We start from the raw sequence: 22,680 nt of genomic DNA, 5'->3' as shown, positions 1-22,680 counted from the left end.
AGGGGGGGGTTGTCTGTCACCACTTACTTTCTAATCCCATCGCAGCTCCATTTGAGCAGAAATGCACCAATTAAATAAATTCTAGCTGACTTTGATCTACTTCCTTCAATATTGTGTAGCGATTTAAAAGCACGACGCGCACACACACACTCGAGAGGCTCTGCTCCCTCAGCAGCAGGGGTCAACACACTCTCCGTTTCTCCTCCCTCTCCTCCACCTCCTCTCTTTCCTTGGCGTCATTTAATCCTCCACGCTGGGCGCTTCAGCTGATAGTGAGGAATAAGGGAGGTTTTTGTCCTCTCTGTTCGTACCCGCTCTCCTCGCTTCATTTCTTCCATCGCTTCCTATTATTCTTGCTCCTCTTTTTTTCTTTTCTTTCCGAGATGGGATGTGGAAATTCCTCCCCAACCAAACACATGACTAACAGCAGCAGCAGCAGCAAGAGTACTGGAGGTGAGGACACTGAAAAATGGAACATGTTAGTTATATTATTAGGGCAGCTGACAGATTTGTTGTTTATTATTTTTGCCTTTAGAAATATTCAAGGTATCCTAGCAGTGTTTTTTCTGTCCTGCAGTTGTTAGAGGTCCAGTGTGGAGAGTTTTTGAGCAGCTAAACACAAACAAAGCTGCAGGAGATGAAAGTCCACTTTTGGATTCTATGTGAAAACAAACTGGCTGCTTAGAATCAGTTAATCAGAGTTTTTAGGGATTTGTGACATGCTGGAAACACACAATCAGTTTATCTTTAAGGTTTCAGTTTGCAGTTTGTTGTGTTTTGGGTTATATCAGCGTGCAGGATCCACTGATTTGACTTTTTGGGGGTTTTTGGACTCTGTGATCGCTTTCAGTTACTTTTATGATGGTTTTTATGTATCTTTGTGGTAATTTTATGTCTGATTTTAGTCATTCTGCATGTCTTCATGATGGTTTTGTGAGGAATTTTTGGTTGCTGTCTTATTGTTTTGTTGTGGATATTTTTAGCCTCATTTTGGTAATTTTCCATCTCATGACTGTTTCATGTCTCCTCTTGGTTGTTTCAGGCCACTTTCAGGTGGATTTGCATCTCAAACTGATTCATCTGTTGAGTCATTTTACACTGTCTTTTGTCTCTTTGTGATCTTTTTGTGTGTCCTTTTTGTTGTTTCTATTGGTGCATATGTTGCATACCAATTTAATGTAAAATGCTTCACATTTGCAACAGTTTGTTGTTTTATCAGTTATTTGGTGCTTGCTGATTATATGCGGAGTCTTTTTGACCTAAAGTTTGTCTCTCAGGAAACATGAAGTTGGCCTGTCTGATTCTTTTGGTGGAGGTTATAGAAATAACAATAATTCACATGTTGGGGTTACTTAAATGAGAGAAGGAAACACAAATGGAAAGAAGTCAAATCGATGAAGTAATGATGCCACGAAAACAATGTCGGAAAGGGGAAAAGAATAAAGGAAGGAAAGGAAGGAAGGAAGGAACATATGAAGGAAAAAGAGGAGACGAGGAAACCTGAAACAATTCAGCAGCTTTTCCATTTATACCAAAATTTCACCACAAATATCCAAATAAAGTTCTCGTCTGATTTTCTTGTCTGTCTTTACTTTCTTACAGTTGTTCTCACTGCTGTAGATGAAATTAATGCCGAGGCAGATAACAGATACTGAGTGTTCAGTGTGTGAAAATGTCAACTTGTTTTTAAAGAAGTGATTCCAGTGAGCAGAAAATGAATTTAACTCTCGATTGATCTCGTTTCTGTCGCTGACTTCAGGTCCTGCTGAGTTTTCATCAAAGCTGTGAGTACATTTTCAAACATATTTTCATCTTGAAACGTGTCGCTGTTGTTTGACCTTTCGTTTTATCGGAAATTAGCTGACTGTGTGTGCGTGTGTGTTGACAGATCAGACGAGCTGGTGCCAGAAGACGACAAACGGAAGTGAGTCATTCACTTTTAATTTTCAAATCTTGTTATATATTGTGTCTCATCTTAATCTATTTATCTAATGAGCTGATAATGTGCAGCTAACTGTGTGTGTGTGTGTGTGTGTGTGTGTGTGTGTGTGTGTGTGTGTGTGTGTGTGTGTGTGTGTGTGTGTGTGTGTGTGCGCGCGCGCACGCGAGATCAGGAACTATGGAGGTGTGTATGTGGGGTTGCCTACAGACCTGAGCAGCATCCCCCAAGTCCAGATTGGTGCTCTTAGAGGTAACACCTGCTTCCACTGTATCCACTGAAATGGTTTCACTTGAGTTTGTTTTTTTTTTTTTATATACCACCAATTCACAACAGCAGTGATCTACAGGCACTTTATGTTGTAAGGTGAACATCCTCCAACATCAGAGACAACCCTAATGATCTATTGATCCCCCATGAGCAGCACTTGGTGATAGTGGGGAAGACGAACTCCCTTAAAACTGGAACAGGTTCTTGTAGGTTGGACTGAGTTTGGCTCTGCAGTTTAGCATAGATCGCAATGTCTTGAGGGTCACCAAAGGTATTCCACAAAGATCCATTTCCTATTTTTTTATTTATTTATTTATTTATTTTTGCTTTGGGTAAGGTCATTAGAGCAAAAACACACCTCTATGCTGATGATAGTCTCATTTATATACATGCTCACCCTAAACCACAGGTTGAGCAGGAACTTCACACCTGGAGTTAGTTTCACTGCTCTAAAGCCAAAATAGTCTTGAGCCACCCCTAATTTGTTTTGCTAGGAAAATGTGTACAGCGACTTGGTATGATAACCTTTATTCTTCAACAGAGCCTGAACTCTTAGGCAACTTTCTTGTCATTTCTTCAAGTAGTCTTCAGGAATAGTTCTCCAGGCTTCTTGAAGGATGTTCAAAGCTCTTCTTTGGATGTTGGCTGCATTTTGTTCCATTCTGTCAAGATGATCTCACACTGCTCCAATAATCTTGAGGTCCAGGCTCTGGGAGGCCAATTCATGGCTGACAGTGTTCCTTTGTGTGGTTTGCTTTTACTGCATTGGCAGTTTTTTGGCATCGTTGTCATGCTGAAAAATGATGCTGTTGACAATCAGATGTTTTCCAGATTGTGTTGCATGGCGGATCAAAAGTCTGATTGTACTTTTCTGCATTCATAATTCCATTAATTTTAATAAGATCTCCAACAGCACTGGCTAAAATGGATCCCCAAATGGTGACAGAGCCTCCACCATGTTTTACAGATGGCTCTGGACACTCACTGTTGTAACTGTCTCCCGACCTCCTCCACACACACTGACAACGATTCAACCCAAAAATTTGGATTCATCACTCCGTCAGACCTGTGGACACTGACATAGCACTGGTTCATCCCTTGACTTAGACACCTTTTAAGGAGCTTGAATGATTCATAGGCCAGTTTTAAATGGCTTAACAAAAACTAAATTTCTCTGAAAATGATCAGTTACAAGGACTGTCTGAAGAAAAAACTTTGAAATACTTTCAGAACTGTTACTGGAGAACTGTTACTCAAGACCACTTTTAAAAAATGACAAAGTTCGGCTCCTTGGAATAAAATATAAAGAAATGAAGGGTGGCTCAAGACTTTTGCACAGAACGTAAATGGAGCTATTTCAAAACCAGGTATAAAGTGTAACATGTATGGTAGACTAAACCAGTTAAATGGCATAAATGATTACCAGACTCAGTCTGACCTTCTTTGACCTCCTTTGAGTTTTTGTGCTCCACCGAGCAGCTGCCTGGTTTGTTTACTGCGTGGTCGGTCGGGGTTAAGTCGGAGCAGCAGCAGAAAAAAATTTGAGACCATTGCAAAATCTAAACATGTAAACAAGGAAGGACCACAACCCCACAAACTAGATGTCTGTGCACACACCACATCCCAAATATGATCAGAACTCATGACCAAGTAAACACGCGCAGCCTCAATTTCCTGTTGAATCTTCAGGGTCATGAGAGCCTGGGAGACAGAACACTGTGCATTAGTTGGTAATGCGGGTGTGCGTGTGTGTGAGAGAGAGAGAGACATGTCAGCTCTGTTTTATAATGTAATGATGCTATGAGTACATTAAACGTATTGTTTGATGCCTCTGTGGAAGTTAATTAACTCGTCCTCTGCTGCAGAGCCACAGAGAGACTCGCTCTCCCTCAGGAAGCCGCTGTGGGGGGACTGACTCTGGCTTTAATGAAGAGCCAGGCCTGTGCATGCTTCAGTGTGTGAGTGACGACCTCCTCCTCCAGTTCCTCTCCACCGCTTCATTAATGAGACCTGAGATGTTATGTCAGCACTTAAAGGGCCATACCAGTGTTTTTGCCTCAGTTCAGTTTTTGGAGAGTGCAGTTCTTCATCACAGCCAGTTTCCCATCATAGAGTTTTAAAGAAGGTGATGTGGGCGAAATGATTGTATAACAGGTATTTGGAGCATTTTAATACAGTCAAAAAACAGGTCCTGCTATTCATTTAAAACAATACGGAGATGCTGTTATGTGTTGTAGCTCAGTGCATGAAAACAGCAGCAGAGGGCAGTAACACTGAAAATGCAGCTGAGCTCAGTGAGCTGTGAAAGATGCAGTAAATCAACTATTACAACTGAACTGTTCAGGAGTATTTCCAGTTTGATGAAGCTGAGCCAGCCGACACGAATGAAGCTGCAGACGTGGCACAATTTACAGTGAAGAACATTTATAAATATTTCAAATACTTTTTTTTTGGGGCAAATAAATGTATGCAAAGAGTCAACACTTACACTGTCAACCCTTCTTCTTCATAACTCCTGCAGTTCTGTGTTATGATTGATGGAGATCCACTCCAGTTTCTGGGCTTCTGCTTGTCCACCAGCTTTTTAATAACTGACCACAGATTCTCGATCTGATTAAGATCTGAGGAGTTTCCCGGACATGGAGCCAAAATGTTAACTCGATGATCATGTTTGTCATGTGACATGTTGCTCCATCATTCAGTTCAGTTCAGCCCACGATCAGTGCATCATTCTACCTCGTATCCTCGTTCAGCAAACCTCTCAGCTGTGAGGGGGATAAACCCCACACACACCTAGAGGTGCAACCCGGCCCGTCAGCCGGGGAAATTTGCCCCCTTAGTGATTTTCTTTCTTTTTTTTTTTTTTTTTTAAAGCCCTGTAGTGACACCGCTGTGTGGATTGTGATCAATCAACTGTTTCTTGTAAACATAGTTATCAGAAGTTTGAACCATTAAACTATTAGTCTGATAATCCACTGAAATGCTACAAACCGCACACAGTGAAGCGATCCAGTTTATGAGTGAGACAGCTGCCTGTGTGTCACCCACCCTCCCAACTTTAAGCCTTAACAGTTTCCAGATGCACGAGTTACAGTTTTACATTTAAAGGTTTAAACTATCCACCGAGGCTCAAACCACTTTTGTATCAGCCTGTAAACATGTTTGTTTCTACTGTAAAGTTGAACATGTTAACATGGGAGTGTATGGGGACCAATATGGAGCTGCAGGAGGAGCTGCAGTTTTTTTTTTTTGACATTTGGACACTGGCTTCACTTTTCAGCCTCAGAGGATTTTGCTTGAAATTAAAAAAAAATTATAAACTGGCATAATGTGACACCAGTAAATGCAGAGGAACATCTGGAAAGTCTGAAAAACACATTCAGAAATCTAAAAATGTGAAAAAAGTTGCTAAAATAAGAAAAACACTGGTAATGACCTTTAGGACACAGTGACACCCAAACTAAGAGCTCTTTATAGATCTCGATGGCGCCCACTGAATCCTATTTTTGTCTGTGCTTATCTGTGAACTGACAGGTGCAAAGGAAGAATGACACAGCAAGAGGGAGTTTGTCGAGTGAGGAAAAAAGAAACCCTGCAGGCGTCCATCAGCTCCTCTGTGTTGTCATCAGGAACCCATCGAGTGTCCGCTGAGCAGCAGCAGCAGCACCCAGCAGAGCCAATTTCATATCTCAGCGTCCCCTCAGAGGGCTTTAATAGGATCATCTCCACCTGGTTTAGACAACTGCAGCGACCCCAGATAAACTGGTTAGAGAGTCTGCAAGCAAATCGGTCACACTCTGCTGCTCCAGTGGCGTAAGGCTGCATGCTGATTGGTTGCTGCCAGCAGCGACCAAGATTTGTACAGTTTGGTGAATATTATGGCAGAGCTCCTCTGATGGATGAAACGTGAAGTTATTAGGTAGGGGAATGTGTTTTTGTATTGTAAACAAATGTCCTGAAAATACCCAAACTGATGGTGTGTCCTGATGGCATCACATCAAACTCCAACAGCTGGTAAGAAGACTGCGAGGTTTCAACAGACTGTTCCAGCAGCTCAAGCCATAAAAGCTAAAAACTGCCTCTCCAAGTATTAAATTATGCTTCTGCAGTTTGGATTTGGAGCACTCCTTCAAAACTCTTTGGATCTGAATGATTCGCACGAGATTAAACTGTTCGCAGGACACGATCTGCAGCTTACAGCTCAGTCACAGAGCAAAAATAGGACGGCAACCTTCTTGCAACTAGGAAAAAGTGGTGGTTGCCCAGTGATTGCAAGTAGTTGCAGTGACAAACTGGTTGCCCAGAGGCTGAGGCTGTTCCACGCTTACAACCACTTTTGAGCGCAATACAATTGCACAGGTCAGCTGGCTGGAGGCAACCTGTTTCCAAACAATTTGCAGTGCCACTCAAATGCTTTAGAATTGGTTTTAGTAACAAGGAAATTATTTCTTTTACTACATAAACACGATGTAGTGATAAGTATAAGGACGTTAGCATCTTCGTGCAGCACAGAGGGGACATGTAGAATCACGAGACACAATAAGACAGCTGATCAAGTTGTTTCTTCCACCCGATGCATTTAGTAGAGGGTACAGCAGCCGTGGCAGCTGTTTGACTTGAAATGACAACTTTAATCTCAAAATTTTGACTTTATTCTCAAAATTCACAATTTAATTTTTGTTTCCCAATGTAGTCCTAATACTGCTTCATAGAAGCTGATGTCAAACTGCTATAAACCTGCATTTTTTCCTTATAGCCAGCAAGGGGCAGCCCCTCTAGTTGAAAAGACTTCAAACTGTATAGATGTCTGGGAAAATGGCTCTACTTGTCACTTCCTTTATGACCTCACTAAACCCTTTCCTGATGAGTTCACGAGTCACCAAATAATAGCCTGACTGTATTTTAAAAAATTACATTTATTAGACTGAAAAAAAAAAAATGAGGCAGAGTTCAGCCGGTCTACCTTGTGATTAACAAGACGAAACATGGCTGCCATCTCTGCCAATTTCACTTCATTTTGGGGTGAAATACTGCTGAATGAAATGATACATCTTCACTGAACTTTTTAAAAATTATTTTATTATTTTTATTAGCACTGCTGCCTCACAGCTAGAAGGTCTGGGTTCGATTCCTCTTGGCCCGGGCCTCTCTGTGTGGAGTTTGTATGTTCTCCCTGTGTTTCCTCCCACAGTCCAAATACATGCAGTTACTGGGGTTAGGTTAATTGGTCACTCTAAATTGCCCACAGGTGTGTGTTTGTTTCTCTGTGTTAGCCCTGCGACAGGCTGGTGACCTGTACAAGGTGTACCCTGCCTCTCACCCTATGACAGCTGGGATTAGCCACCCTGACCAGGATAAGTGGCAGAGAATGAATGGATGGGACTACAAGATTAGGACATTTAGTGAGTTCTCTGCAGACCTCACCTTAGCTCACCTGAGGTTTGCTTTGTTGGGAATGAGTACCTGCTGCCTCTTGTCTCAGCCCTGTGGGGGCACAGACGGCGAGCGGCGTCTGCTGTGAGGTGACGTCGGTGAACCGGCCTCCCCTCAGAGCATCCACAGTAACCACAGACATGAAACTCAGCAGGAAAGCTGCCGTCATTCAGCTTCACTGCTGCCGGCTCTTTCCTCCCTCTTCTGCTAAGAAGCCTCTCAGTTTTAGTGGAGGACATCAGGATCCAGATGTGGCAGTTAGTTTTATTTTCTAAAGCAACTATTTCAGCTTCTAAAATATGAATATATGCCAAAAATCTTTGTTGGGCAAATCGTGATGGTAGTTTCTTGTTACTGGAAGTTTCAATTCTTAAGAATTCGTAGATGTGATGAAACGATTTACTGTGTTCACTGTAAACCTTATGAACATGTTACCTGTGTTCATTACATTGGAGAGTTTTACATCGCCTGTGTCTGTGAGGTCTGTGTAGAGAACTTTTTTTGTCTTTAAATCAATAAAAATATAAATGCAGAAGTGCAGCTTCAAATCAGCTCACCACCGAATATTTAAAGGATGGATGGAGTTTGATTATTCCTGCTGCTGTTACCTGCTGTCACTTAAATCCAGTCCAGGGAGATGATTTCTAAATTTCTAAATTCATCAGGAGACGAGGACCCCATAAAAAGCAGCTGGTATGTTCACTTTTAACCCCCTTATTATTATTTTTAAAGTGCCTACAGATGATATCACTGGATACTTAATAACTCTTCTGAGTGGTCTTTTTTTCTGATTTCCAAACAGATGTTTTGAGGCACTTTACTCTGGATGGACATCAAAGATGGTGAAACCATGAGGTAAGTCTGTCTTTGCTATCTTTCCTCTGTGGCTCCCTGCAGAAAAGTGCCATAAACTGCAGTTTGGCCTCTGGAAGCTGACTCCAAAAGCAAGTCAGTCCCCATAAGCTGAATATTAAAGATGGATGTGGTCACCCACCTGTTTGTGGACATTTTCAGCTTTAGCATTACAGTCTCCTCCGTGTTTTTTGGAGCCATAAGTGATATTTGGATGAGAGTACAGTAGCTATATCCGTACCACTACAGGAGCAACAGGTTGGTGGTTCAATCCCCAGCTCCTCCAGTCTGCATGTCAAAGTATCCTTGGACAATATGCATCAACCCTTTTTCTTCTGTGTATCCAGTTCAGTGCTGGGGGGGGGGGGGGGCTGAAGCCCATCCCAGCTATCATACAGCATGAGGGAGTGTAAACCCTGGACAGGTCGCCAGGCTGTCGCAGGGCTAACGCAGAGACAGACGACACATTTATGGCTACCGCCAATTTTAGGAATCACAGATTAGCCAGATCCATGCATGTGGTGGGAGGAACCCAGATTACCTGGAGACATCCATGCAGGTCCAACAGGAGCAAACTCCACAGGCAGACTAGAGTCAAACCAAGGTGCCCACCACAGGTCCGCCTCAACACAGATCCACTGAAGTAAATGAGTAAAAAAACCCTTTGAGTGTTCAATTAGAGCAGAAGAGCACTGTACAAGTACCAGGCCATTTACCACACAGATACCTGCTACATAATACCAGAAACTACAATTTCACCAAGACTAGAGCACAGAGGAGCCTGTTAGATATAAACTAAAATAATAATAATTACACACACGCACATGCTTTTTTTCCCCTCCTCAAACATATGTTTGTACTGAATAATGGACATTTCCTTTTTGGTTAAAAATAAATACTTTATTTGTTTTTGGAACAAAAGTTTGGCTTTGACGTGTCTGCTGAAGAAAAGCAGAACAAACCACAAACTGCCAGCAGAAGGAATGAGTGCCAGCTGTGACCTGCACAGGTGCAATAATCCACCAATGGGCTTGAAGTGTGCAGGAATGAGTGTGTGTGGTTTAACAAACTGAGGTCTGTGTGGTTTGGAGGTCATGCTGAAGCTGGAGGAGGTTCTCGCTTCAGTCTGCAGGAGGAATGTGACAGCAGAAACCATGTGAGTTATTTCAGATCCCACCTGAGCCGCAGCTATCGGTGAAAGGTCATGAAGATGAGCGCTTTTACACACAAAAACTGAACATGTTAGAACTACAGGTCTAAAGGGTATAAAGTTAAATGTTTGTCAATTCATGGTCCCTGATGACCAGCTAGATGATTTATTGCTGTAGGTCAAAGAGTCACACACTGTGCATTGTGGAGGGTGGATGGTGCTTGTTGACTGAGTGCACACTGACCCCCCCTCTTCCTGCACTGGTGTGGTATCAGGGATCTTAAAGAGGGGCGTTCACTCTCACCAACTCTGCTATAAAGTGAAGCTGAGCTGCAGGTTCATGACCTGTAAAGTTTGACAGATGCTTGTTTTGGTCTCCTAAAGCTCACAGTGTGAGTGTGCAGTCCTGGCACACTCACACTGGCTTTAACTCGCACCTGTCCAGTTTTTTAGGAGCCACTGTTTCTCCTCTAAAATGTTCCTCTAATGTTCTTTTCGATAATCCAGAGCCCTGACGTCTTCTCCTGAAGCCAGCTTCCTGTACAGCTGGGACAGCTCATCGGGCCGCGGTGCCTTCGACTCCCGCGTGCAGGGAATATCGAAGTCTGACGACAGCTGAGACTCTGACCGCTCCTCTGGCTCTGATTGGATGAACACATCATCAACCTCCTCTTTCTGGGTCTCGCTGGTCCTTGCGTCTCCTTGTTCCTGCCCATCCCGCGCTGGTTGGAGGATCAGGGTGTCGGGTAAATACGAGTCCATGTTCTGTGAGGAATGATTGGACAGAGAGGCAGACAGCGTCAGGCTAAAGCCATCAGGGGCTGCTTCTTCATCACTGAAGAGTTCAGGCGTCACTGAGCCTGTCATCTCGGAGCAGCAGGACTGTGATTGGCTCTTGAGGCTGTTCTGGCTGTCAGTCAGCGTCTCAGTGGTGAAGAAGTCTTCCCATTTCGGAGCCTGAGAGGAAACATTCTCCGGCTGTTTGCATTCTCCCTCCTCCATCACGTTTACGTCTCCCTTTCCCTCTTCACATTCCTCCTCCTCCTCATCGTCCTCTTCGCCGTTGGATTCGGTGCAGTCGACATAATTATGTCCAGCTGCCTGGGTGTTGGTGATGGTCAGCGGTAAAGACTCTTCCACACACACAGGGGGCGCTGTCGTTTCAGGAGTTTTCTCTAAGAAAAGAAAAAAAAAAACTCACAATTTAGCAAGCTGTAACAGTGGAGTACTCAGATCAATTCAAAGTGATAAGGACAATAAAATACTGCAGTGTATCGCATCACTTCCTCATGTTGCTGAACATTTGATCTTCTATGTGAAACATGCAGCACCCCTGAAGACATCAAACCTGTCGTACAGCAGAAACCCTGCTGGGTCTACACGTGCATTTGCTGGTGTCCTCTTCACTGCTGGTAGCCCATTCAGGCTAGACAGGTGGTCCAGCTCCTCCAGCACATCTATGTGTGCAGGAGATACCAGGAGATGGGCTGTTACGTGAGGAGAGCTGGACAGGGCCCTTTGTGTGAGGAGGAACACTACCAGAGCCCTACAAAATGAACTCCAGCAGCTCAGCTAATCGTGTGCATGTTTCTGACCAAAAGTCAGACTCCCTGATGGTGGCACGATGGCCCCACATCCTTTAGTTGGACCGGTGCTAACAGCCCAGCACCGTGCGACTCATTCAGCATTCACCAGGGAGCACCAGAACTGGCAGGTCCACCACTGGCACCCCCATCCTCTCCACAGATGAGATTCTGTGGCAAATCCAGCGTGAGCCATCTGAGGCAGCAAAGGCCAATCAAACTGTGCTGGGCTCTGAGCACAGGTTCCACTAAAGGAAGGTGGGACTTCATGGTTCTATAATGAAGTGTTCCCTTTAATTTTTCTGAGGCACTATATTCCTAAATACAAGTCACTCATATTTTTGCAGGAGTATAAAACTTTATTAAATGTCAGACGGCACGGCAGGAATATAAACCAAAGTATTAGGCTTAAAAATACAGTTAAATATGAGAGCAGTAAGAATCCAGACTCCTGAAAGTCCATATAAAGCTCTGTAAAGCTGAGGGAAGCTGGGGATTCATTAAGACTTTGTTTGATTGGCAGGTGTAGCTGGACACCTTGTTACCTTTTTGCAGTCCCATCTTCTTCCTCACTGGTCCCAGATCGAGCCCGTCAAACAGCTCATCATCACTCTCCGAGTCTGAACACACAAACATAAATTAGAGGCTCATTTAACTGTCCTGTACATCAGCTCCATTTTTCTAGCTCGTTTATGTTTGCAGTACACCGCACAACATTTCTGCTTGTTGTTTGGATGGTTTTAAAGGCGTCGCCTCGGTCGTGTTTTTTTCTGAAAAACCAGACGCTCGGCTCTGTGAGCTGAATGAGAGGCAACGCATGAGAGGCACAAACTGGGGCGAGCCATGATCTGTAAACAAGTGCGGAGGCAGGCCCGCGTGCTGTTGTGGAGAGCACCTGTCATTATGAGCGTGTTTGTGTTACCGTAAGTAGGTCGGTGCTCCCTGTTGCGTTTGAGGACTCCCAGAGGTTTGTAAATGAACGCTGCCTCATCAGACTGCTTCCTGCACATCAGCTTCAACCTGATCAAACATGCAGAGACAGCGTGGTATCAAACTGCTTTTTAATTGTTATATAAATGAATAAAGTGTCGGCTTTTCATCAGTGTTTCACTGAAAGGTGACAGTAAAATGATTAAAAGACCAAGTTACTTTTAGATGTCTTAAAATCAAATCTAATCTCCTGTTTTTATTTTTAAATTTGTACAATCAAAACAAAGTTAACTCACATCTGTGTGACCTCAGTCAGTGTTTGACCAATCGGAATAACACTGGGGTAGATGTTCACCGGCTGGAGGTACGACAGGAAGTCCTTAATCTGAAAATTAAGTGGAGCATAGCAAAGTTTAAAGGAGACCAAACAGACACAGAGGACACACAACAATCAAACCTGTGTGTGATTTAAAACCTGGGGAACATGATGTTACAAACTCCTTTGGAATGGACCCATTTTGCTCACTTCCTGCTTTGCATGATTCACAGTTAACAATAATCCTTATTTATCTTATAGCGGTCCTTGGTGCAGCCCCTGAGTTCATGCTCCACCTGAAACAAGCTGTTTTATCCCCTTTTAGGCCAGCTCGGACTCCTCTCAGGGGGAGATGAGGCAGCCTACTGAGAGGAGGTCCTGAAGTTGACAGCCTGGTGTTCAGAGAACAACCTGGTACTGAACACCATGAAAACCAAAGAGATCATCATCGACTTCAGGAAGCACAGGACTGACCCAGCCCCCCTCTACATCAACGGCGAGCGTGTGGAGAGGGTCCACACCTTAAGGTTTCTTGGTGTCTTCATCTCTGCTGATCTCTCTTGGTCAGATAACATCACAGCTGTTATCAAGAAGGCTCAGCAGCGACTTCACTTCCTGAGGGTCCTCAGGAAGAACAACTTGGACTCAAACCTTCTACCGCTCATCCATTGAGAGCCTGCTGATGTACTGTATCACAGTATGGTCCAGCAGCTGCATTGAGGCAGACAGGGGGAGGCTTCAGAGGGTAGTCAAGACAGCACAAAGAATCGATGGCTGCCCTCTCCCCTCCCTGATGGACATCTACACCTCCCGCTGTATCAGAAGAGCAGGAACATCATCAAGGACAGCTCACACCCTGGCTTTGACCTGTTTGACCTGCTGCCCTCTGGCAGGAGCTACAGGTGCATCAAAGCCAGAACAAACAGACTCAAGAACAGTTTCTTCACCAGAGCAATCACCACCCTGAACTCACACACTCACCCACCGTAACTGTGCAACACCCACATCTCTGTGCAATATTATATTATTCATACTGAACAATATCTATCACTCCTATAATGTGTAATATCCAGTATTCATTCACTAGTGCAATATTCACCATCTTCATTATTATATGTATATATTTTTATACATTGTTTTATTGTCTCTATATTTTCAGAAGTTCTACATTATATTTTAGAAAGTGTGACTTTCTACAGCACTGAAACAGGAGTGGCCCTCAAATCTCATTGTACATTCTGTATAATAAAGACATTCTATTCTATTCTTCAAGACTGACTGTTTTGTTTGACAAACTTAAATACTTTATTTTGGAGAAATCTAATGAAGTTAATCTCATTGTCTTTAACTGCACACAGACTAGTCGTACTTAAACAGGAAAAATGTGACATCAAGAGCTAAAAGTCAAAAAATCTGAGCCTGTGACTCAAGGATTACTTGTACATATGCTGATCTAATTATATGAAACTTTGGCCATGTTTAATATGAACTTCCATCATTTTAACTGTGTACATCTGACAGAAAATAAGAAAAAGAAGAAAATTTAAACTGCTTGGTATTGTTTCTGAAAGATGCAGATGGCACAGAAAGCCTCTGAAACAGCAATCTTCAACTAGCAACATCAGCACTGCTGCTGCAGTGGTCAGAAGTTCCCATCCACTCATGGGCGTGAATGCTGTGGTAATTTGGGGCTTTTAATGAGGTCTTTGAACTCTTCTGGGTCCAGGGTGGAATGATTGTACAGCGCACATCTTTAATGACTTAAAAGAAAACAACAAGAATGGGCGCCAGGGTGGCTCAGTGGTTGAGTGGGCGTGTGGCGGTATAGATGGCGCAGGTTCAAGTCCCGACCCAGTCACCATTCACCACGTGCCCTCCCCCCCTCATGCTTTCCTGTCTCTCTCCACTGCAAAGCTATCAAAAAAAATAAATAAAAAATAAACAAGAATTAGATGCACAAGTTTGAATTTATTTGGGATTTTGTCTTTGCCAGCATCAAAAGGATTTATCTGAAAGCACTCACTGGACTGACCAATACGCAGAGGAGGATGGGCAGCACGGTGGCGTGGTGGTTAGCACCACTGCCTCACAGCATGAATGACACCTAGAAGGTCTGGGTTCGATTCCACCTTGGCCCAGACCTGTCGCTGTGTGGAGTTTGCATGTTCTCCCCGTGTGTGTGTGTGGGTTTCCTCCCATAGTCCAAAGACATGCAGTTAGTGGGGTTAGGTTAATTGGTCACTCTAAATTGGTGTGTGTGTATGCGTGTTGGTGTGAATGTGTCTGTCTGTCTGTGTGCGTGAGTGAATGTGTCTGTCTGTCTGTCTGTGTGCGTGCGTGAGTGAATGTGTCTGTCTGTCTGTGTGCGTGAGTGAATGTGTCTGTCTGTGTGCGTGCGTGAGTGAATGTGTCTGTCTGTCTGTCTGTGTGCGTGCGTGAGTGAATCTGTCTGTCTGCGTGCGTGAGTGAATGTGTCTGTCTGCGTGAGTGAGTGAATGTGTCTGTCTGTCTGCGTGAGTGAGTGAATGTGTCTGTCTGTCTGCGTGAGTGAGTGAATGTGTCTGTCTGCGTGAGTGAGTGAATGTGTCTGAGTGAGTGAGTGAGTGAATGTGTCTGTCTGAGTGAGTGAGTGAGTGAGTGAGTGAATGTGTCTGTCTGAGTGAGTGAGTGAGTGAGTGAATGTGTCTGTCTGAGTGAGTGAGTGAGTGAGTGAATGTGTCTGTCTGAGTGAGTGAGTGAGTGAATGTGTCTGTCTGAGTGAGTGAGTGAGTGAGTGAATGTGTCTGTCTGAGTGAGTGAGTGAGTGAGTGAATGTGTCTGTCTGAGTGAGTGAGTGAGTGAGTGAATGTGTCTGTCTGAGTGAGTGAGTGAGTGAATGTGTCTGTCTGAGTGAGTGAGTGAGTGAGTGAATGTGTCTGTCTGAGTGTGTGAGTGAGTGAATGTGTCTGTCTGAGTGAGTGAGTGAATGTGTCTGTCTGAGTGAGTGAGTGAGTGAGTGAATGTGTCTGTCTGAGTGAGTGAGTGAGTGAGTGAATGTGTCTGTCTGTCTGAGTGAGTGAGTGAGTGAATGTGTCTGTCTGTCTGAGTGAGTGAGTGAGTGAATGTGTCTGTCTGAGTGAGTGAGTGAGTGAGTGAATGTGTCTGTGTGTGTGAGTGAGTGAGTGAGTGAATGTGTCTGTCTGTGTGCGTGCGTGAGTGAATGTGTCTGTCTGAGTGAGTGAGTGAGTGAGTGAATGTGTCTGTCTGAGTGAGTGAGTGAGTGAATGTGTCTGTCTGAGTGAGTGAGTGAGTGAGTGAGTGAGTGAATGTGTCTGTCTGTCTGAGTGAGTGAGTGAGTGAATGTGTCTGTCTGTGTGAGTGAGTGAGTGAGTGAATGTGTCTGTCTGAGTGAGTGAGTGAGTGAATGTGTCTGTCTGTGTGAGTGAGTGAGTGAGTGAATGTGTCTGTCTGAGTGAGTGAGTGAGTGAGTGAATGTGTCTGTCTGAGTGAGTGAGTGAGTGAGTGAGTGAATGTGTCTGTCTGAGTGAGTGAGTGAGTGAGTGAATGTGTCTGTCTGAGTGAGTGAGTGAGTGAGTGAATGTGTCTGTCTGTCTGAGTGAGTGAGTGAATGTGTCTGTCTGAGTGAGTGAGTGAGTGAATGTGTCTGTCTGAGTGAGTGAGTGAGTGAGTGAATGTGTCTGTCTGAGTGAGTGAGTGAGTGAATGTGTCTGTCTGTGTGAGTGAGTGAGTGAGTGAATGTGTCTGTCTGTGTGAGTGAGTGAGTGAATGTGTCTGTCTGAGTGAGTGAGTGAGTGAATGTGTCTGTCTGAGTGAGTGAGTGAGTGAATGTGTCTGTCTGAGTGAGTGAGTGAGTGAATGTGTCTGTCTGAGTGAGTGAGTGAGTGAATGTGTCTGTCTGTCTGCGTGCGTGAGTGAATGTGTCTGTCTGTCTGCGTGCGTGAGTGAATGTGTCTGTCTGTCTGCGTGCGTGAGTGAATGTGTCTGTCTGTCTGCGTGCGTGAGTGAATGTGTCTGTCTGTCTGCGTGCGTGAGTGAATGTGTCTGTCTGTCTGCGTGCGTGAGTGAATGTGTCTGTCTGTCTGCGTGCGTGAGTGAATGTGTCTGTCTGTCTGCGTGCGTGAGTGAATGTGTCTGTCTGTCTGCGTGCGTGAGTGAATGTGTCTGTCTGTCTGCGTGCGTGAGTGAATGTGTCTGTCTGTCTGCGTGCGTGAGTGAATGTGTCTGTCTGTCTGCGTGCGTGAGTGAATGTGTCTGTCTGCGTGCGTGTTGGTCCTGTACGCTGCTGCTCACCCTGTGTCAGCTGGGACCACCTCCACATTCTTCAACTTCACCTCAAATCAGCAGCTGAAACTTGGACACAGTCGGATGTTCCAACAGGACAACGATGCCATGCATGCAAACTGGTTTTGGAATGAATAATCTAAGTAGGAAGCTTCTGGAAAAGCCCTGACCTCGTCCCTGTTGAAAATTTGTGGACTGCACTTTTGGAATTAAAAGGCTAATTCTTCATCACGTAATTTACCTGCCTGCATGCAATAAAGGCTACAAATGGAAACAAAGTTTCCAGTATCACATATTTTTCCTACAGTTTCTGCATATCTGATAAAGGAAGATGTGCACAACCATAGGTGTAGGAACCAGGGGGACATGCCCCCCCCAATAGTAAACTCATTCCTACGCCCTTGTGCACAACAACTAGACATTTAAATGTTCCTGCTCCACTCTGATTAGGATCTTTTAGTAAACTGATGTACTGCCTGAGTGGAAATGCATTGTGACCTTACCTCTGAGTACGAGGAGTGGAAGCTGAAGCAGGCTCGGTATGAACTGGCTCCTGTTCTGCATAAACACATAAAAATGACACTATTAGAACACAAAAACCAAACTTCACTGATAACAAGCAACAATGAAGCTTCTCTCACTTTATTATAACGTTGGTTTTCTTGGTTCTTTCTCCAAACCACATGGTGGACGGTTTGATGCTGATGATGCGAAGAGGCATCCCGTCAGCGGCTGTGCATCCACACGGCAGCCTGTTTCCTTGGAAAAACTCATCGTCCTACAAACAAAAATCACAGATCAGATAAAAAAAAAAAAAAAAGTGGTGAGGAAGGCAGGCCGAGGTATCAGTGTTGTATTCAAAGTGGAAAAGGTTCATTTCCATAAACGCTGAACTACCTTTAAACAAACCCCACTTTTAAGGGACAAGAAATGGCTCCAACCATAAAGCCATTTTTAGAGGAATTCAAGGTTCAGGAAAATCAACCTAAACCTCTGAATTAAAGGAAACACGAGCACGTGTGTGAGAGACTAAAACGGGACCTTTGGGTGTCGACAGGCGTGTATCTGAGTCCTGCGGTCGGTCGTCACGTAGCTCAGGATCTCCGGCATCTTCTTGAACATCGCCAGGTTGTTGACGTGGATCTGCAGGAGGAAAAAATGTTTTCATACAGAAACGAATCTGAAGTAACATTTGGACTGGACCTACATTTATAGGAAATGTTTTCACATTGCACGTGCTGGTTAATGATGATTGTTATCAATGTTTCCATCCTTGTTTTTCTGTGAACTGGCTGCTTTTCCACCATATCATCTCATTCTCAGAAAATGCTGCTTCACCTCACACTCTCTTACTTTTAAACAAGCTTGGGTTCAAACTTGACTTCTTCTGCAGGATGAACTTCCCATTTCTATGACTTTGCCTCCATGCAGTGCAGTGACACAAACCAATTTGAAGTTACACCCAAAACACCTTTAAACTTTCATTAACAAACTGCCAACGTTGCTTCCATAACTCGTGTGCAGGAAAGAGGGTGCAGTAAAAAAAAAAAAAAATCACAGTATGGTACCTCTACATTTTTGGAAATTAGGATAAATAATTTGTAGCAGCATCTTATTTCACAGGTATGGCAGCTTCACCTGTGATTAAGGTCACAGAGAACAAACAGATCACTGCAGGTCTCCGAGTAACAGCAGGCTTGTGCGAGTGGAGCTATAAATGTTTTCAGCACCAACATATCAGCCTGTTTGGGAACCCGTAATAAATCAGAGGAAGTAAGGGGTCATGAGTACAGCAGTGATGCGGGCGGTGTACTGAACCGCTGAGGTGAAGAAGGAGCTGAGCTGGAAGGCTGCTCTGTGTCAAAAAGCCTCAGCTACAGAAATGAGTTTCACGTTAGTGTGTCGGGGGGGTCAGACACCCACAGGAAACTCAAAGCAGAGGTGCTGCTAGTTTGAGACAAATGGCGCCGACTGAGGTGGTTCAGGCATCTGATCAGGATGCGTCCCTTTGGAGGTTCTTTCGGGCAGCAGACCCAAGACCTGCTAGAGAGATTATATATTTTGTGTAGACTGGGATTCCTCAGGAGGAGCTGGAAAGTGTTGCTGGGAAAAGCCGGAAATTCCCAGCTCAACCTGTTCCCACCATGACCCGGCCCACGAGGCCGATCCTAAGAGAAATCCTCTCACTGAACTACATTGATGTGTGTTAATAAGTGTGTGTGTGTGTGTGTGTGTGTGTGTGTGTGTGTGTGTGTGTGTGTGTGTGTCACCTGTGTGTTGAACTCGTCTCCCAGGTTGATAAACAGGTACTCGTATCCATACGCAGCTTTACAGTTGAGCCACACAACGTGATGAGGACTCTGACTGATCCACTTTCCAACCAGCTCAGAGATGCCGGTCAAACAGACCTCCTATAAAAGACACACACACACACACACACACACACACACACACACACACACACACACACACACACACACACACACACACACACACATCTGTTTAATTAGCTTGTACAAAAAAAACATTCAAATATAAATTAAAATCAGTGATTACTGACACGTTCCTAAAGCTTGTAATTGATCATGAGATTAAACTCTTCCATAATCTAAAGTTTTTCTTCCTGAGTTATAAAATACAGCCAGCTGCCACTTCATTAGGAACACCTGCAAGAAACTAAAACTCAAACTGTCAGTTTTGGACGTGTGAATACTCTGAAGGATGACTTCCCTTACACCAGGATAGATTTCTGTTCTTTGGTCTAAACCCACTAATATGATTAAATAACAAAAACAAAGACAACACAGCAAAAGAGTCTCAATAATCTAATTCATTCAATGACTTTAAGACTCACGGTCATGTTAATTACTTCCTGAGTGATGCATAAAGATTTATGAAGGAAAACTCAGTGAGCTCATGACTTCTTTATCAATAAAGGTGCACAGATTAAACACGTATGGCACTCAAATCAATCACTGATTAATGAAACTGTATTATTTTGAGCCAGATGTACCTAATAAACTGGCACCCGTTTCTATCTGTAAATTGTAAATAATCTTATTATTACAGGAGTGTCACAGAGAGTAAACGTGACTGAAAACGAACACGTACCCGGGCCGGTATCTGATAGAAGCGCGGGTCGTAGAAGGTGGAGTCCAGGTAGATGCTCTGAATGTCTTTGACCCTGTGAAGGACGCACAGGTGAGCTCAAAGACTCGAAACAAACCAAACCCACGTTTGATGCTCGTGTAAGCAGCTCAAAGACGACAGATGATGATGTTCCTCAGTGACCGACCTGCTGCCGGAGTGCAGATGCTCCATCCTGGATGCGTCTCCGACAGGCAGCCTGAAGTCTCCCGTGTACAACACGGTTCCCCCGGAACCCTCAAACAGGAACCTGCAAAATAGATTTGACTGATTTTATTTGCAGTGAAACAAAACTAAAAACTACTTTATTATCCAGAATTCATTTTGTTCCCTTTTCCACTGCGTTCCCTTCTACAATAATTAAATGATTGACATTATTGAGTTCTCCTGGTGTAACCATGGGGTTACTATCATTCTTCCTGTTCTGACTTCTGTTTGATCCTGAATCTTATCTCATCATTAGTGATGAAGAATCAGCTTCAACATCAGAAGATTAAAATAATCAATGAAAACACAAAGAAAATGATACATTTTCCACTGGTGTGATGATCTGAGCTGTGACTGAAGGTTTGGGAACAGTTGGCCTATGGGAAGAGTCAAAATCAAGGAGAACTTAGGAAAGATTTAACTCACATGACGGAGCCGGGACAGTGACCGGCAGGAAGCAACGTCACCACAACGTCTTCTTTCTGTCCCGAAGAAAACAGGGTTAAAAACAGCACACTCCAATACGCCTGATGTTGATTAGTTCAACATTCGAGACTGACAGGTGACACCGACAGACAGTCGGACTCAAACTGAATACCTCCCCTGATGCCTCGTCCACGAGAGAAATCTGAGTCGGGCTTTCCAGCTCAAGAGGAACCTGAACACTCATTGGGAGAGAGAACTCACATTAGAAATCTTCTATTTAAAGGCTGAGTAATCCGAGGGCAGCAGGGAGAGGCACTCACGATGTATTCCTCCCAGAAAGCGTACTTGGGATTGTTCAGCAGCAGCTCTTTGGTCACGAAGGAGCAGTAAAGCCTGACGGTACGACTGCAAACAACAAACGGAGTTACGACTCATCAAAGGTTTTAATTTCAGGATCTGAGAACCGATTCAGGAGTTTGAGAGCAAGAAAAATTGTGAAGAGCGGTTTAACATCCAGCCAGAATTATGCCAGAAGCTTGTTGATGACTACCAAAGGGTCTGGTTACATGTTGAGGAGCAACTTGGTCAGGGACATTTAACCAAATATCAGTGGGGATGTGTGTATGTATTTGGGCCTGTGTGTATTCTTCTGACCCTGCGTGGATTAGAGAAAATCCCAAATAAACTCAAACATGCACACCCAGCTCTTGAAGTCATTAAAGATGTGCTGTACAATAATTCCAGCCTATAAGAAGCACAGTTCAAAGAAATCATTAAAAGCCCCTGATTAGCCATGATGGCTGGATGGAAACTGTTCTGCTTATATTCTCATTATTATGGAAACTGAAGAGCACATTTTCCCAGTGGAGGGCAGAGCCAGTAAGAAGGTATCTGAGCCCAAATCTTTCCCCAGTTTGAATCACCAACACACCAGTAACCGGTAAAAGCAGAGGTCGTGATGACTTCTTGCTGATTTATTAGTTTTTATTAATTACTATTGTTTTGCAGATGCAGGAAAAACTGAGACCAAACATTTCAGCATCACGTTCAGTTTAAAAGCACTCAAACTATCTTCACCTGAACTGCAGCTTCCTCCTCAGCAGCGGTCCCTTCAGCCCCTTCATGTGATCTGTTCAGTGAAGCAGGGAGGAGACCTGAGATCAGGAGGCCACACAGGTAACATTTACCATTTTAATGACTACCTTAGTGACGCCAATAGGCGTCAGGCTCACCTTTGTGACAGTGGGAGAGGAAATAAGCCCGGGCGTGCAGGTTCTCCCTGTCGAAGCGGTCCAGAGAAATGGTGGGGTACTCCTTCATTCGACCCGCGAAGGAACTCATCTTTAGCTCGAAGCTGTTGTTCAATCTCCTGAACTTATTCAAACTGATTATTTAGCGAATGCGGCATGTTTGGTTCCTGACCCGGTGTTTGTTTGTCCCGCCCACGGAATCGAGCTTTTCTTCTTCTTCGTTTCTTTTTAGAGCACTTAGGGGGCAATACCGCCACCTATAGGTATATATGTCTATGCCGCCACCCACTTTCAACGTAAACGCCTATGTTCATAGCTTTAGCAAACCCTTATCTCGCGATATTTCATTAATGTGAGTTTAAGATGCTTCAGTTTTTTAATTAACATCAATATAATCTCTCAATCCCTATCTCAGAGTCTGTTTTCTCAACGTTACTTTCAGCATTAACATAGCATATACTTTAGCGCCATCTAAAGGAAGTTTATGACCGCTGCCCTCCAACACAGAAGAAGAATATTCATTAGTTACCAGGCAACCAAAGAGCGCTGTTTTTTTTTTTGTTTGTTTGTTTTAATCTTTATTTGGCAAAATTACAGTACAATATGAACAGCATTACCATATATAGTAATATATACAGTCAGTTTAACAATAATAATTCTTAATTCTTAACTTGAGAAGTGAACATATAAACGTCATTGGCTTTTAAAGCAATTTATTTAAAACATGTAAATCAATAGACAGCACTTAGTTATATAAAATAAATGAGTCATTTAGTGTGATTAAATATTAGTGTTTATTATATTCACCCAATAATAAAGTGTTTAAAGTATAGTTTGTATTCCAGTAAAATCCAATAAATAACTGGTTTGTATGGACTTGAACCCTGGTGCTTTGT

General features: G+C 43.7%; 2 protein-coding genes and 1 long non-coding RNA gene across 3 annotated transcripts; 2 read left to right on the top strand and 1 right to left on the bottom strand.

Moving 5' to 3' along the window:
* The first annotated feature begins 282 nt into the window (after nucleotides 1-282).
* On the top strand, nucleotides 283-7,390 carry LOC115773586 (overexpressed in colon carcinoma 1 protein-like). The gene is made up of 6 exons (XM_030720401.1): nucleotides 283-453; nucleotides 1,760-1,784; nucleotides 1,889-1,924; nucleotides 2,115-2,191; nucleotides 4,075-4,167; nucleotides 5,744-7,390. The coding sequence occupies exons 1-5, from the start codon at nucleotides 384-386 to the stop codon at nucleotides 4,122-4,124; spliced, it is 258 nt and encodes an 85-aa protein (XP_030576261.1). The 5' UTR covers nucleotides 283-383; the 3' UTR covers nucleotides 4,125-4,167; nucleotides 5,744-7,390.
* A 79-nt stretch (nucleotides 7,391-7,469) lies between these two features.
* Nucleotides 7,470-12,925, top strand: LOC115773666 (uncharacterized). The gene is made up of 4 exons (XR_004019111.1): nucleotides 7,470-8,335; nucleotides 8,445-8,497; nucleotides 10,152-11,485; nucleotides 12,799-12,925. It is a non-coding gene; the product is annotated as an uncharacterized LOC115773666 (long non-coding RNA).
* Nucleotides 9,383-22,277, bottom strand: dclre1c (DNA cross-link repair 1C, PSO2 homolog (S. cerevisiae)). Its single transcript, XM_030720524.1, has 15 exons — nucleotides 21,767-22,277; nucleotides 21,612-21,663; nucleotides 20,855-20,939; nucleotides 20,707-20,766; nucleotides 20,535-20,590; nucleotides 20,050-20,151; nucleotides 19,866-19,938; nucleotides 19,025-19,165; nucleotides 17,796-17,897; nucleotides 17,396-17,532; nucleotides 17,258-17,312; nucleotides 12,454-12,542; nucleotides 12,150-12,247; nucleotides 11,773-11,847; nucleotides 9,383-10,819 (listed from the first exon to the last, which is right to left on the bottom strand). Exons 1-15 carry the CDS (start codon nucleotides 21,873-21,875, stop codon nucleotides 10,128-10,130), a joined length of 1,926 nt encoding a protein of 641 aa, XP_030576384.1. The 5' UTR covers nucleotides 21,876-22,277; the 3' UTR covers nucleotides 9,383-10,127.
* Between the last annotated feature and the right edge of the window lie 403 nt (nucleotides 22,278-22,680).

This window comes from Archocentrus centrarchus, chromosome 23, assembly GCF_007364275.1.
Source record: "Archocentrus centrarchus isolate MPI-CPG fArcCen1 chromosome 23, fArcCen1, whole genome shotgun sequence".
In the NCBI taxonomy this organism is placed as follows: domain Eukaryota; kingdom Metazoa; phylum Chordata; class Actinopteri; order Cichliformes; family Cichlidae; genus Archocentrus; species Archocentrus centrarchus.
Note: the sequence above shows the minus strand (reverse complement) of the source record. Positions and strands in the feature narration are given on the sequence as shown.